The following is a 14,575-nucleotide window of genomic DNA, read 5'->3' as shown; positions in this document are numbered from 1 at the left end:
TGGTTGAATTTAATTTAGAGATTCATTAAATGATTTTGAAGTTTGTAGTTAATAGGGAGGAATCTGACTGAGAGAAGTTGTGACATGCCCACACCTAAGCTTTAGAAAGGTATGTCTTTGCCTTTTTTCATTGATATTTTTCATTCTTTTCTTTTGACTATAGTTATCTCTTTTATTATGCTTCTAGTTCCTCAAGCTCCAGACATGTTTATAAATATTTACCTTTTTTTCCCATAGGTACTTTATATATAGCCAATGTGCCTTAAAGCTTGCCTTCAAACAAGTGAAGTGGGTTTGGGATGAGAAAATTGTTAGTTTTAGCATGATACTATTTTTTTCCATATTGTATTGTATTGTAATGTTTGGTCAGGGTGCTGTATAAAGGGGTTATTTTTAAATTCATCAGTGGGTACATTACTTCTTGAACATTGATACCCCTCCCATGCTTTTCTCCCACTTTTCCTCCTACTACCATGATACTTTATTAGGTTGAGGTACATTCCTGCTATTCCTAGCTTCTTCAGTCTTTTACGATGAAAGGAAGTTGAATTTTTTTTGCCATTCCTGGGCTTGAGCTCAGGGCCTGAGCACTGTCCTTGGACTTTCTCAAGACTAGAGATCTACCACTTGAACCTCAGCACCATTTCGGCATTTTTCTATGTATGTGGTACTGAGGAATCGAACCCGGGCCTTCATGCATGCTAGGCAAGAACTATGCCACTAGGCAAAACTCCCGGACCTATTTTATATTTTTGTTTAAATCTGGGGACTGACTTTTAGTGAGATTAATTGCATTGACTCTGTAGATTGCTTTCAATAGTATAGCATTTTTACCATATTAATTATGCTTCTCCATGAATATGGTAGGTCGTTATTGTGTTGTATTCTTTAATTCTTTTCTTCAGAGTTTTCTAATTTTCATTACAGAAATCTTTCACCTTTTTAGTTAAGTTTATTCTTAGGTATTTTTCAGGTTATTGTGAATGAGATTGTTTTCCTGGTTTGTTTGTTAGCACATTAATGGTTGATATATAGAAAAGATATTGATTTGGGGCAGGGGCTAAAGGCATATCTTAAGGGCTATTGTGCCTGCCTAAGAAAGTATGAAGACTCGAGTTCAAATACTAGTATTGCCTTCCCCCCCAAAAATGAATTTTTTCTATGTTGATTTTGTACCCTGCTACTTTGCCAAAAATATTTATCAGACTTAGGGTTTTTGTTGATGGACCTTGAAAATATAGCCTCATATTTTATACAAGTAGGGAAATATGAGTTATTCTTATTTATGTTCCTTTTATTTCTGTCAAAAATTATACAAAATAAGAGTGGAAATAGTGAACAAACTTGTCTTACTACTTATGACTTCAAAAGAAATGGCTTCAATCCCTCCCCCACTTAGTACCATGTTTAATTTATTAGGTTGAGGTACATTCCTGCTATTCCTAGCTTCTTCAGTCTTTTATGATGAAAGGAAATGGAATTTTTGTTTTGCCAGTCCTGGGCTTGAGCTCAGGGCCTGAGCACTGTCCTTGGACTTTCTCAAGGCTAGAGCTCTACCACTTGAGCCTCAGCACCACTTCAGGCTTTTGATCTATGTATGTGGTACTGAGGAATCGGACCCGGGTCTTCATACATGCTAGGCAAGCATTTTAACCAGCCCCAAAAGTTGAATTTTATAAGATATTTTCTCCATCTATTGGGATGATCATCATGTGAATTTTGTCCTTTACTCTGTTTAATACTGTATTACATTTACTGATTGGCACATGTTATATCAACCATCCTTGCACAACTAGAAGAAAAGCAATTTGTTCAATTAGCTTTTTAATGTGCTGTATTCCACTTACAATTATTTTATTGAAAATTTGTCTATGTTCATCAAAAATGGTTCTATAATTTTCCATTTTTATTTTTTAATCCAGTTTTGGTTCCAGAGTAATACTGGTTTCATAGAATGAGTTTAGCCATATTCCTTCCCTTTTTATTTCATTGAATAGTTTGAAGAAGATTGGTGTTAGTTCATTGAAAGTCCAGGGGGCCTTTTCCCTTTTCAATAAACATTTATTGAATAAATGAATGAATGTAATCTTACTAGTTATCAATCTTGCTTTTCCTTCTACTTTGGATAGCATATTAAAATACCAATAAATAAGAGTGACTGAAATATAGCTAAAATAAAAGAAATACAATTAAATTTGAATTTCAGAAAAATACTGAATACATTTTAAGTATATGTATGTCCCAAATAGAACATGGAAAATACTAAACAATTTGAATTCTGAAATTCAAATTCCTGGGTATCCTTTATTTGTATTTGCTGAATCTAACCACTCTAAGTACATGCAAACTGTCAGACCTCTGATTCTCAAGCCAATTCCAGCTTTAAAGCCAAGTATCTCTCATCTGTTCCCATACACTACTCTTTCACAGCTACCTACTAAAACTGTCAGGGTGGCATCTATTTTAAGTCCACTGTTGTCAGACCAGGAATTTGACCTAATGCTAGAGTGCTTGCCTAGCTTGCACAAGGACCTGGGTTTGATTCCTTGTATCACATACATAGAAAAAAAGCCAGAAGTGATGCTGTGGCTCAAGTGGTAGAGCTCTAGTCTTGAAAAAGCCACGGATAGTGCTCAGGTTCTGAGTACAATCCCAGGCACTGGCAAAAAAAAAATCAAACAAAAAATCACTGTTCTGAACATTTGATTTGTATTGCTTGCTGAATTTAGGTTCAGACTAGGCAAATGAATATCCCTCAGGCCCTACCTCATCCTAGCTGCCTAGCACTTTTCAAGTGAAATCCAGCATGCTTTTTTCTTTCCTACTTACAGACTCTATCCATGTTTGTTTTTGGTGCTAGCACAGTTGAGCATATGTTAGGATGAAATGCCTGGTGTCAGCTTCTTCCTTAAAATAAAGTGCAGTTGACAAGTCTCACCTGGTAGGAAGCCAGCCCACACAGATTACTTCCTTCTCTGCTTACAGTCTTCAATTCATAAACTCATATGTATTTCTTCTTCAAAGGCCAATGAATATTAAATGTGTCCCAGGACCCAACTTGGTTTCATGTGTACATTTGCTTTTATTTCAATGAACAGATATTATTTTAGAATCAGTCAACATCAAGTCAGATTATCAATGCTATTAACACAAAGTTCAGAAATTAGGATGATGCTGAAGTAGATCTACCTTCAAGAGAATCAAACCTGGGTTTGAAACCTGAGTCTCCTTTAGCAGGCATACGTTTAACATGTCCTGCATATGTTTCCTCATCCGTGAAATGATGGTGATGATATTGTCTACCTCACAGTGTGGTTGGGATAGTTCAGTGAGATAAAAAAATGAACTACTTAGCTAGGCACATATCACAATAGCTGAATGTGACCTCAAGAACAGGTTTGATACAGCCAAAGAGGTCTATCTAGATTTCTGTACCCTAAAGCCATCAGTAGGGAATGGAGAGCATAAAATGTGTAGCTGTGCACTAAAAAGAGAAACCCCTGGTTTTGGTTCCTTAAAAATGGTACCAACTTAACAAATGATACCAACTCTCTAAAACTCAGATTTATTAATCTGGAAAATGACCATATTAAAATTCTCCCTTTACTGCTTTCAGAGTAGTTATAAGATCATATATGAAGATAACATACACAAAACAATGGGGGGTAATATTGTAAACTGTAGATCTTCTATCCATCCCTATTTTACAGATGGGAACAGTAAGGATGATAGTCACTTGCCTAAATTCACCCAATTGGAATGTAGAACTGTAATTTTAATCTGTATAGACTAACTTGGACAGTAAAGTCTCACACACATTCCTGCCTGGAATGGCTTTGAACTGAAATCCTCATATGGCAGTCTCCTGAGTAGCCACGATTACAGGTATGAGCCACTGGTGCCCGGCAATAAACTAGTGATTCTTAACAGAATTATTATTCCCTTAGGAGGTATTTGAAAATTGTGAGACTACATATAGTAAGGACCCCAAATCTTTGATGTTCTATACACTTCTAAATGAAGGACAAATGTGGTAGATTTATTTATAAACATGTAGACATTCATGGAAGTGGTAACTCTATTTATGATTCTGTTAGTTTAGAACATATCTACAACTTACAAATTGAAATAACTTTTTCATTGTTTTATTAATAAGTTACTGACTACCTAGTAAAGCAGAGGAAGACAACAATTTTCTTCTGTAATATTACCATGCGTTATTTCCAGTGATTTCAGAGAATCACTGTAGTTTAATAGTAGAAAATGGACATTGCTGATACTTGAGCTGCCACTGTCTGTTATTCTCTGTCAGCTGACTGTCTTTCCATGATGTTTCTCCGCATACATCTACTAGCCTTGACTAAAGTTATTGAATTTCAGCTTCTAACATATCCATGGATAAACTTATTTTTAATTTTATTTTATTGTAAAGGTGATGTACAGAGGGGTTACCTAAGGCAGTGAATACATTTTTTGTTGAACATTGTTACCCCTCCCTTGCTTTTGTCCCACTATCCCTTCCCCCTAATCTCCCCTCCAGTTGTAAAGTTCATTTCCAATAAATTGTCTTGAGAGTACTACTGTTGCATTGGTTCACACTTTGTCCTTTGTTTCACCATTTTGTTGTTTTGCTTCTCTTCCCCAACTCACATAAACATATATGCAATACCCAGGGTAACAAAATCAAATACAGTGACGATAGGGGATAAACCATAGGGGACAAAATGAAAAAAGAAATAACTTCACATTGTACATTAAAAATAACCACAAAGATAAAGCTCTTGTTTCCATATCTTGGGAGTTCATTTTGCTTAGCATTATCGTATATCTTTTATGGTCATTATATATAACTATGGATAAACTTGAACACAGAAATATATATATATCTTAATTATGAATAACTTCTTTGGTTTTTTTGCAATATAACTAAGGAATTATGTGTGCCTTTAAGTTATTGTTTACATCTTTTACATAATATATTCCTATGACATTCTTTTCACGATGGCAAGAATAATAAATAATTGCAATAAAAATATTTATCTGATTGAGTTAAAAACCAATGTAATAGGGGATGTCACAAGGCCACACCAGGCGCCATTTTCTATGGATGAATGGAAGGCTAGATTTTGAGAGGAAAAGGACCACATTCAAAGGTAGGAATTATTGAAGTGACTTGATGTAGCTCAATGGGCCTTCCCTACAGCCTGATCTGATCATGTTTCCTGAAAGCTACTCCTCTCCCCAACTCATCTCACTGTAATTGGAGACTCCTGGGAAAACTGCCCTGGCTAGTGCTACAGGAAGTTTCCTGATGACCAATGGAACTTCTCTGGTTACTTTCCTCTGTGACAGAGGACAGAGATGAATTTCTATCTGTCAGCTGGAAGTTGTCTGTCTTATTTTTCTGACGAGTTACTTAGAAACTTTAGTTTCTTCTCTTTATATTTTTAGTTAGCTCCTGTCACTGGGAGATTTTTCTTCCTAACTCATACAGCCCCTGGCCTCTTAACCCCATACTAGAAAGTAGAAACTTTTGATTTGTATTAGATCAAATTTCCACTCTAATCATGCTTATTCATCTCTTCTCTTCTCTTCTTTTTATTTCTCTCTTTGCTTGTCTTCCTCCTTCCCTTTTTGTTTCTCTTCTTTATGGAATACCTGAAAAGGCATCATTTGGAAATCAGCTCAAGCTACAAATATATGCCATGTCATCTTTGACAAGAATTGTTCAATCCTTACACACAAAGGGGATTTTTTTCATTTAATAGCATGTATTATTTTTTTCTTTCTACTAATTATACATGCTCATTGAAGAGTGCTTAAAATATAGAAATTTGTGGAGGAATAAGTTACCTATAACCCAAAGGAATATCATACTCATTATCAGACAAAGTGACAGCAAACAGGGAAATTTATTAATGTTGCTCCATCTTTTGTCTATTTTCTGCCAGCCGTCAGCTTCCTCTTCCCAGACCACCTCTTGATCTCAACCTTGTGAAAGCCTTGCCTGTCCTATATACTGTAAAATGGAGAGCAAACTAGAAAGTGTACAATAACACTTCGCATGTCAAAAACACACAAGATCGACAAAATATCTCATATCAGAAAGGTGTTTGGAATCTAAAATAGCAATATTTTGTCACAACTCTGTCATCACTACCTTATTATTGAGGTGTTGTGATAAAGTATTGTGACAATGTGTAAAGAGATAAGAGACCATCTGAGAAATCCACAGTGCTTCCTGAGAATTAGGGGAAGGTACACAGTACACAGAGTCAAGAATGATTAAGTGTAAGGCTGCCTATTTATGCTTTTCCTATTGGAAAAAAATGGCCAACATTAAACAAGAAGTTTGATGATACTAAATCCAACTTAGAGATGAACTTTTTGTTACAGATATAAGCTAGAATTTATTTTTACCTTTTTTCCCAAGGTGGTAATGAGGTCAGAATGGCAGTGTTCCTCAGTGTGGAGTCCTTGTATTGGGGTTTTGTTAGAGGACTTTGAAAATGATAACACACAGGGCTTAAGATTATGATTATTCAAATAATGGCTATATTCTGATGGGTTTTCAACTTTATTTGCATACCATATACTATTTTAAGTGTTTTCAACTTTATTTGCATACCATATACTATTTTAAGTGTTTGAGATGTGATATTGGACAAGAAATATGAATCCTCACTTAAATAAAGATTTCATTCTAATATGAGAAGACAGAATGTCTATTAATGAAAAGTAAACATACAATTAGAAAGAACTAGAGACCACCTTAGGCAGAATAGCCAGTGAATGGATTATTGAACTGAGACCTTGGGGAAGAACATTACAGGAAAATAAAAAAAAAACAGCCAAAATAGAGATCTCTTAACAGGAATTGGCTTGATGGAGTAAGACAGGGAGAAGGTGAGGTTGAACAGGGTGGCCCATACATCAAGTGGCATTGAAGAAACTCAGCCAGCAGCAGCAGCAGCAGCATCAAGCAGAAAAAAAGATAAAATGAAAGTGGAAATTTCTAATGATATACTATATTATGCCAGCTGAGGAATTTGAATCTGAATCATTATGCACAGGTGTGCCATGATAAGGTTTGGTGTCCTGGAAAAGAAGCTTGAGGCTATAGAAGCAGAATATAGGGTAGCCATTTTATTCTGTCACTGTATTTCGATCCCTTGATTTTCTTCCAAGTCCTCTGCTACTAATGCTCCTTCTCTGAGTAGACTGAGCACCTGCTTTTATAACACCCATGGAAAGATTTTTTTCTTGTTTTTTGTGACTGGAATTTCTACCAATGAGGCAGTATGTAAATCACAGTTCCCAAATCAGCTATCAAACTGGCTATTTGGAGGCTACCTTAGAATGACATTTTATTTCTTATATATAATGACACCATTGGATGAAATCATTAGGCTATTTGAAATTTATTTAGCTAAGAAGATTGTGGCTAAAGGTTAGATTTGACTAATGCTTTTCCTTTTTTTTTAAACAGGGAGAGAGGTCCTATGGAAAGCCATGTGAGGGACAAGACTGCAGTGGGGGCTGTAAATGCTCTCCTGAGAAAGGAGCAAGAGTAAGTTATCTGGATTTTTTCTCTAGAATTCAACTGCTTAAAATTTATTCATATGACCTCATGGAATAAGCAAAGTGTTGAGCGCCAGCTGGAAGGAGTTTTGTTACTTAATGATAGGCAGAACTAGCCTGGTCAAAATCTCTGAAGGTTCAGAAGAGGTTTCTTTTGTTGACTTAATGCCAGGGTTTCTCCACAGTGTCACTGGAATATTTCCAAAAGCCAATTAGTGTGAAGGAGCAGAATATAATAATAAATTGTGTGCAAATTTTCCCTAATCATTTATATCCATTTGATTTCTCCCTACTTCTGTAGATAACAATTGAACAGGTGATCCATTTTTGTTATCTAAAAACTAGTATGTGACCTACCTCAAATCACTGTGCTTATTTGAGATAGAATCAAGGAAACAGCATAAAGTCCAAAAAACAAGTTATGTTTTAAGATATTGTGACATAGCATTATATTATCCTGCATTAACAATGTACAGTTCAGACTGTGTTATAAATTAACACAACACATCCACCAATCTCTGTGTATACATAGCATATAGATAGTTGATATCTCTGATTTTCACTGCTAAGTCTGATTCTTTACTATAGCCTACAAAACATATTCAAGGGGATTCAGTCTATTAAAAATCTGTATGTATAGGTATAATTTCAGAATTTATAACTACCCCTGTAAAATTTAGATCTTCTAACGTCCAATATTGTATCCATAGTCTCATCACATTCTAACCAGCTGAAGGTCTTATACTGTGAAATGAAGATAGTAGCAGAAATAGGTTAACCAGACTCTCAAAAACATAGCCAAATGGGGAATACAGTGACTGCTACACCTTCTCTTTCATGATCTTCTATTCACTGTAAAGTGAAATGTCAAACCATGCCAGAATTTGAAAGAAGAGAATAAAAAGCCATCTCTTCATCAAAATGGATCAGACTCATTATATATTAAAGGCATAGACTTAGAGAATCATAAAGTATCAGAAATGGAAAGCATTTTGGTAGACTTCTCATCTTACTTACTGATTGGACAGAAGGCACAGACTACAAAAGAAAATGATTTCCTACAGTCACAAATTGATGGCAGATTCCTGGCTATTAACTGAATCCTTTGATTCCTCACCTGTTTACATCACTTGGCCACTGCTGCCATCCAATGAACCCATATTCACTGTAGGTCCTGCCTGCCTCCCTGCTCTACAACTAGGAAAAAACAGAAAAAATAATTCATGTATTTTTAAACAACATGGAGACAAAACAGACAAAGCAAAAGTCCCCCTCTCCTCATGCTCTCTCAGCACCACCATTGTCTTTCTTTTTCTGGATGATGATGAAATTTTTATTACTCTTACTAAGACTTCACAATCATCTTATGATTATCTCAATAAACAGATGAATGATATCTGAGAGCAAGGAGGTAAGTCATTTAGTCTGTAAAATTCACAGGATACTTTTTTTTTTGCCAGTCCTGGGCTTGAGCTCAGGGCCTGAGCCCTGTTCTTGGACTTTCTCAAGGATTAGCACTCTACCACTTGAGCCTCAGCACCAGTTCCAGCTTTTTTCTATGTATGTGGTACCAAGGAATCGAACCTAGGTCTTCGTGCATGCTAGACAAGCACTCTACCACTAGGCCAAACTCCCGGCCTCTCACAGACTACTTTTGACTTGACTATTTTTTTCTCTTTTTATTAGAATATATTAATTTACAAAGAACTATTTGCATGCATAATACTATTAGTTGACTTTGTGCATAATCAGAGATTTGTATACACATTTATAAAAATGCCTTCCTTTTCTGGTTTTCTAACATACATTTGAGTATCTTTTAGTGGTTTGTACAAAAGGGTTGCCACTGAACAAAGCAGTTCCTGAATATAACACATTGTGCTTGATATCACCCCCTTCATTCCCTTTTCCAGTTTGATAACTAAAATAGATCACTGTGTATGTGTGTGTCTGTTTCTGTGTGTATGTATATGTGATTATATTGTATATTATGGACCCATTTCTCTCAGTTTGTCCTTAAAAGCTTTTCTTCTGCCTCAAAGTGTAATTCAGCCATTTCTCTTGTGATGGGCACTTAGATTGCTTCTGAACCTTTGCTATTTATAAACTGACAATGCTAAAATGGAAATATTGGACTGGGCTACCTGTGCTCATCCCCACACAGCTAACAATTCAAATTACTAGGTACTTAATTTTAACTTCCAAAAGTACTGACAAATTACCTCACAACCATGAACATTGTACCTGAGTTACCCATATTTTACATAACTGCCAGCTCTTGATATTTTTTTGCTAATGTAAGTGGTAATTATCATCATTCCCTGGTTAAATGTGAGATAAGCACATTTTTGCATATTGGTTAGAAGTTTCTGTTTCTGCTGTAAATTTCTTCAACATATCATCTGACCACTTTCTTAGGAGATGATTCTTACTGATTTTATCTCCACAAACATTAGCAAGTACAAGCTACCCAAGTAGAACCATGTGAGAGTTGAGGCTCAACAAAAGTGAACACCTTCTAATCTCTTATTGGAGTGACATATTGCAATACAGATCCAAGTATCACGGAACTGAGAAGCCCTAGACTAGCAAATTTTAACAAGGGAAAATTATATATTTAATATATAAAATAATTATATAATAATTATATGTAATAATTATACATAATTACCATATTATTGTGTATATGATATATAAATGACAAAACTACATCAGCCATAGACCAAGCAAACATGCCTAAAGTGACTTCATATTTTTTTGCCAGTCCTGGGGCTTGAACTCAGGGCCTGAGCACTGTACTTGGGCTTTTACAAGGCTAGAGTTCTACCACTTGAGACACTGCACCACTTGTATGTGGTAACTAAGGAATTGAACCCAGGTCTTCATGCATGCCAGGCAAGGACTCTGCTGCTAGGTTAAACTCATGGCCCAGTGACTTTGGTTTTTTTTTTTGCCAGTCCTGGGCTTCAGCTCAGGGCCTGAGCACTGTCCTTGGACTTTCTCAAGGTTAGAGCTCTACCACTTGAGCCTCAGCACCACTTCCGGCCTTTTTTTTCTATGTATGTGGTACGGAGGAATAGAACCCAGGTCTTCGTGCATGCTAGGCAAGCACTTTAACCACTAGGCCAAACTCCCGGCCGACTTTATTTTTTTGTGGGGGGACATAGGGCTTGATGTCAGCCCGAGTGCTGTCCCTGAGCTCTTCAGCTCAAGGCTATCGCCCTACCCCTGGGCCTGAGTGTTGTCCTACCCTTGAGCCAATATCTGCTTCCTGTTTTTCTAGAGGTTAATTGGAGATAAGACTCTCAGGTCTTTTTGTGCCCGGGCTGGCTTTGAACCTCTCAGCCTCCTCCTGAGTAGCTAGGATTACAGGCGTGAGACACTGAACCCAGCCAGTGACTTCATTTTTTAACTGAGTTTATTTTTTTTTATTTTTGAAAAGACAGAAGAATAGTTTTACTCCATGATGAGCCCTTTTTCGGTCCCCCAAATTCTGGCTACCATTTTGCAAATAGGTAACTGGTGGAAACAGTGGGCAATGGATGAAATAGAATTATCAATGCACAGGTTATTTTTTTCTTCAGTACTTAAAAGATACAAAGGCCACACAATTAAACATGTTCCTAAAGTTTATGTGTGCAGACTAAAGTTTCTGAGAACATTTATCAATGTTATTGGACCATATCAGGCTGTATTTTATGCATCAAGAGAAAGAATGTCCTATTTCTAAATAGATAAGGAGCTTTATGCTGCAAAGGCCACCCGGTCTCATGTAATCTGCCACCCTTCCATCTTATGTTCTCAGGACCAAAACAGGACTGTTTAAACTTGCCCCAGCACTGTTGACCCTTCAGAACAATCCTTCCGTACCCCTTTTGTGCAGATGTCAGAAAGATTTGAGACTGTTTCCCTTAGCTGAGCCGAGGGCCCCATTTGAATTTCAAGCTGTTCCTCTTGAGCTAGGAGGGAAATGGAAGATTTGGTCACTCCTGAGCAATGCTATACCCCTTGGCAGGCTAGCCTCCTCCCTAAGGGAGACATCAAGCACATTACTTGCTGGGCAATGTGTACTTTTCCTTTGCCAAAGACCTCTTGAACTGACTAGGACATTTAAACAACACCTAGCACTCCTATAAACTGCAGTCCAACTCATTTTGGCTGAAGCTGTCTCAAACTGATTTCTCCAATGCATGACCTGCCTGGTAAAAGCCCTTGCCTAATAATGTTGGATGGATGGTTTTGCACTTTTCAAGACATAGTAGTGTACTTTCTCTTGAGGTTGTATATTGTCTCTATGTCATACGTCAAGAAACGGATGTTACTTGCCTAGTATGCTTCAATATTATTTTAGAATTTTCCCAGATGGTTTTAACAACCATCTGGAGTTTATATTCATGGGAAATGCCTCATTATCCATAGAATCTAAGGAAGTATTTACACACATACTCCAATAGTATTATAATAAAACAACGGGAAATCTTTGAATCATTCTCTAGGTTAGGGCTGTTTATCTCATTTTATGATTTGAAAAGCCAAATCATAGCTTGAGAGTTTATGAGACTAGAGTTTCCTGTGAAACTGAGTGCTGGTATCTTAATTCCTTATCTTATGTCTGCATCCTGCTGCTTCCCTGCCACAAAATGTGCTTCCCATATATTCCCAAGCCCAGATGTATTAACCACTAATCTATCAATTTATTCTCCTCCTGCACACAGCTGCTGTTCCTTATATCAGCTGACTGATGCCATGGCTACCAAGAGATCTTTCCAATTTCTCTTGAATTAGCTGATTGCTGTGTATTTCTTTCTCTCCACACTGTATACTCTCCTACATATTCCTGTCCGAATCAACCACTACCACACAGTAATGGTCTTATCTTCTATTCCAGAATGAAGGCTTAAATTGCACATGGCTTCTTTGGGAAGTTTGGCTTTTGCTTACATGCCTATTTTCTGTCTTTATTGCCTATTTACTCCTAACCTTCTGTGAGATGCCCTCACTGCTGACACTGGATAACTCAGTGGGGAAAACGAACAGGGAGGGAAGTGTAGTGGAGGAAAAAATGGAAGAAGAAGGAAGGAGAAGTGAGTAGAAGGGAGCAGAAGAAATTGGGGAAGAAATTGTTGCCAAATCCAATGAACTTTTAAAATCTCTATCTTCCTTAACTTCCTTGCTATACAAGACACCCTTTCCCCCCCAAAAAACTCTCTGTGACCTTGGCTTTCCTAATAGTATTCCCTCTGAGGTCTTTTCTACTTTGATGGAGAATCTCTAGTGCTCTGTCCTCATAACTTGGTAGTTTCATGCACCTGAGATATTTCAGCCACCAGTGATATAATAACAAATGTTTTATATAATATTATATATTTATATATCACATATTTTATACTTTTATATAAGAGTATTATATATGTTACCCCTTGACTTACCTCTTCAGCATTGCCTTTCACCACTAGAAAACAAAGCAAGACAGAAAACCTCTCTAGACCATAGACTTATACCTATTTACAGTTCTTAAAACTTGCTATTCTTTTTGATGTGTTGCAAGTCTTATACATGCTACTTGTTCTGTGTGCTATCAGCTCTTTTCTTAGGTTAACATGCTTTTGTTCATTCATCCTTTAAAACTGCTTAGAAAAACCATATTAAGTGAAGTAAGCCACACTCAAAGGAACATAGGCTCAATGGTTTCCCTCATATGTCATAATCAGTAGAAACCTTGGGTTCTCCTAGCAGAGATTTCAATAGAGCAAAACCTAGATACATAAGGCCATATAGTATGACGCTAAATGATAGGACCTCCAGGATATAGAAACAAAAGCCATATAATGAGTGATTGTTGTCATTAATGTACTATGTTATCTCTCATCTCTTTTGCTGTCCCTTGGTTATCTCATATTGTTACAATATTTCACCTTGTTATCTGATATATTTTATATATGCTTACTTGGTTATTTGAAATAGGAGAGGGAAGGGGGATACCAAGTTGTGCGGGGGGAGGGGGAGGGAAATGGGTACCGTGACATGAGAAAGGGTATCAATATTTGTGAAATAATGTAACCCTTCTATTAATTATAATAAAAATATATGAAAAAGTTGCACATAAACCTTACATCATGAAGCTTTCCATGATAGGCTAGACTGACATTATCTAATTAGTATCATTCTTCATATGTTACAGTAAACTATTCACTGTAAGTTCTCCATTTTCTTGTGAATGACTAAAAGACAGATTGTACATTGGGTCTTAGTCTTAGCAGCGACGGTAGTCTCTATCATGAAAGAGATAGACTGAGCTGTCTTCTAGTGGATATGGTTCTGACTCTGTTCTCCAAAACTTAGGTTAGCTGTCAGGTCACTGTGAAGCCTGTGCAACTCTTGTCAGTGCTTCTGACATAAAGTATTGGCACATTTTTCTTATCTTCTTTAGATCCTATGAGTTGTCACTGTTCCTCCTAGAGTTTGCTTTGGGATTCTGCTCTTTTTACCTCCTTTGTGTTTATATACTGGCCTTTTTCTGCCAGTCCTGGGCTTTGAATTCAAGGCCTGGGCACTGTCCTTGGGCATTCACAAGGCAGCACTACTTCCAACTTTTTCTATGTATGTGGTACCAAGGAATCACACCTGGGTCTTTGTGCAGGCTAGGCACAAAAGTTTGGCCAAACTCCGAGCACCATACATTGGCCTTTTTTGGCCTGATCACTTAGTCTACGTCTTTGAATAGAAGACACTTGGCCAGAGACTTGTTTTACTGGTTTGCTCCTCCTCCAAAGTGATGGTATTGGTGATTTAAAGGTAACCAACCCCTAGCTTTCCCTTCTTTACCAAACTTTTTGTCTTTTTACATAAAGCTACCTAGCCTTGTACAAAGTTAATAATCTTGTATTTCTTGTTCCTTTTCTTGGTGGGGAAAGTTGAAATATAGCAGTCTAAGCAAAGAAGTAGCCATTGGGTGGCAGTAGGGGAGGGGACAGAAAGAAAATCAAGGGTCCTT

General features: G+C 36.9%; 1 protein-coding gene across 1 annotated transcript in view; it reads left to right on the top strand.

Annotated features, from left to right (window-relative positions):
- Col4a6 (collagen type IV alpha 6 chain) overlaps positions 1-14,575 on the top strand; it is a 274,344-nt gene that overhangs the window by 117,246 nt on the left and 142,523 nt on the right. Inside the window, exon 3 of the mRNA XM_090326871.1 lies at positions 7,490-7,570. Within this exon, the coding sequence (XP_090182997.1) occupies positions 7,490-7,570 (81 nt within the window). The remainder of the gene's footprint in view (positions 1-7,489; positions 7,571-14,575) is intronic.

Source organism: Megascapheus bottae, chromosome X (assembly GCF_031878675.1).
Source record: "Megascapheus bottae isolate mThoBot1 chromosome X, mThoBot2.hap1, whole genome shotgun sequence".
Lineage (NCBI taxonomy): Eukaryota > Metazoa > Chordata > Mammalia > Rodentia > Geomyidae > Megascapheus > Megascapheus bottae.
The sequence above is the reverse complement of the archived record's forward strand: the minus strand, read 5'-3'. Positions and strand labels throughout refer to the sequence as shown.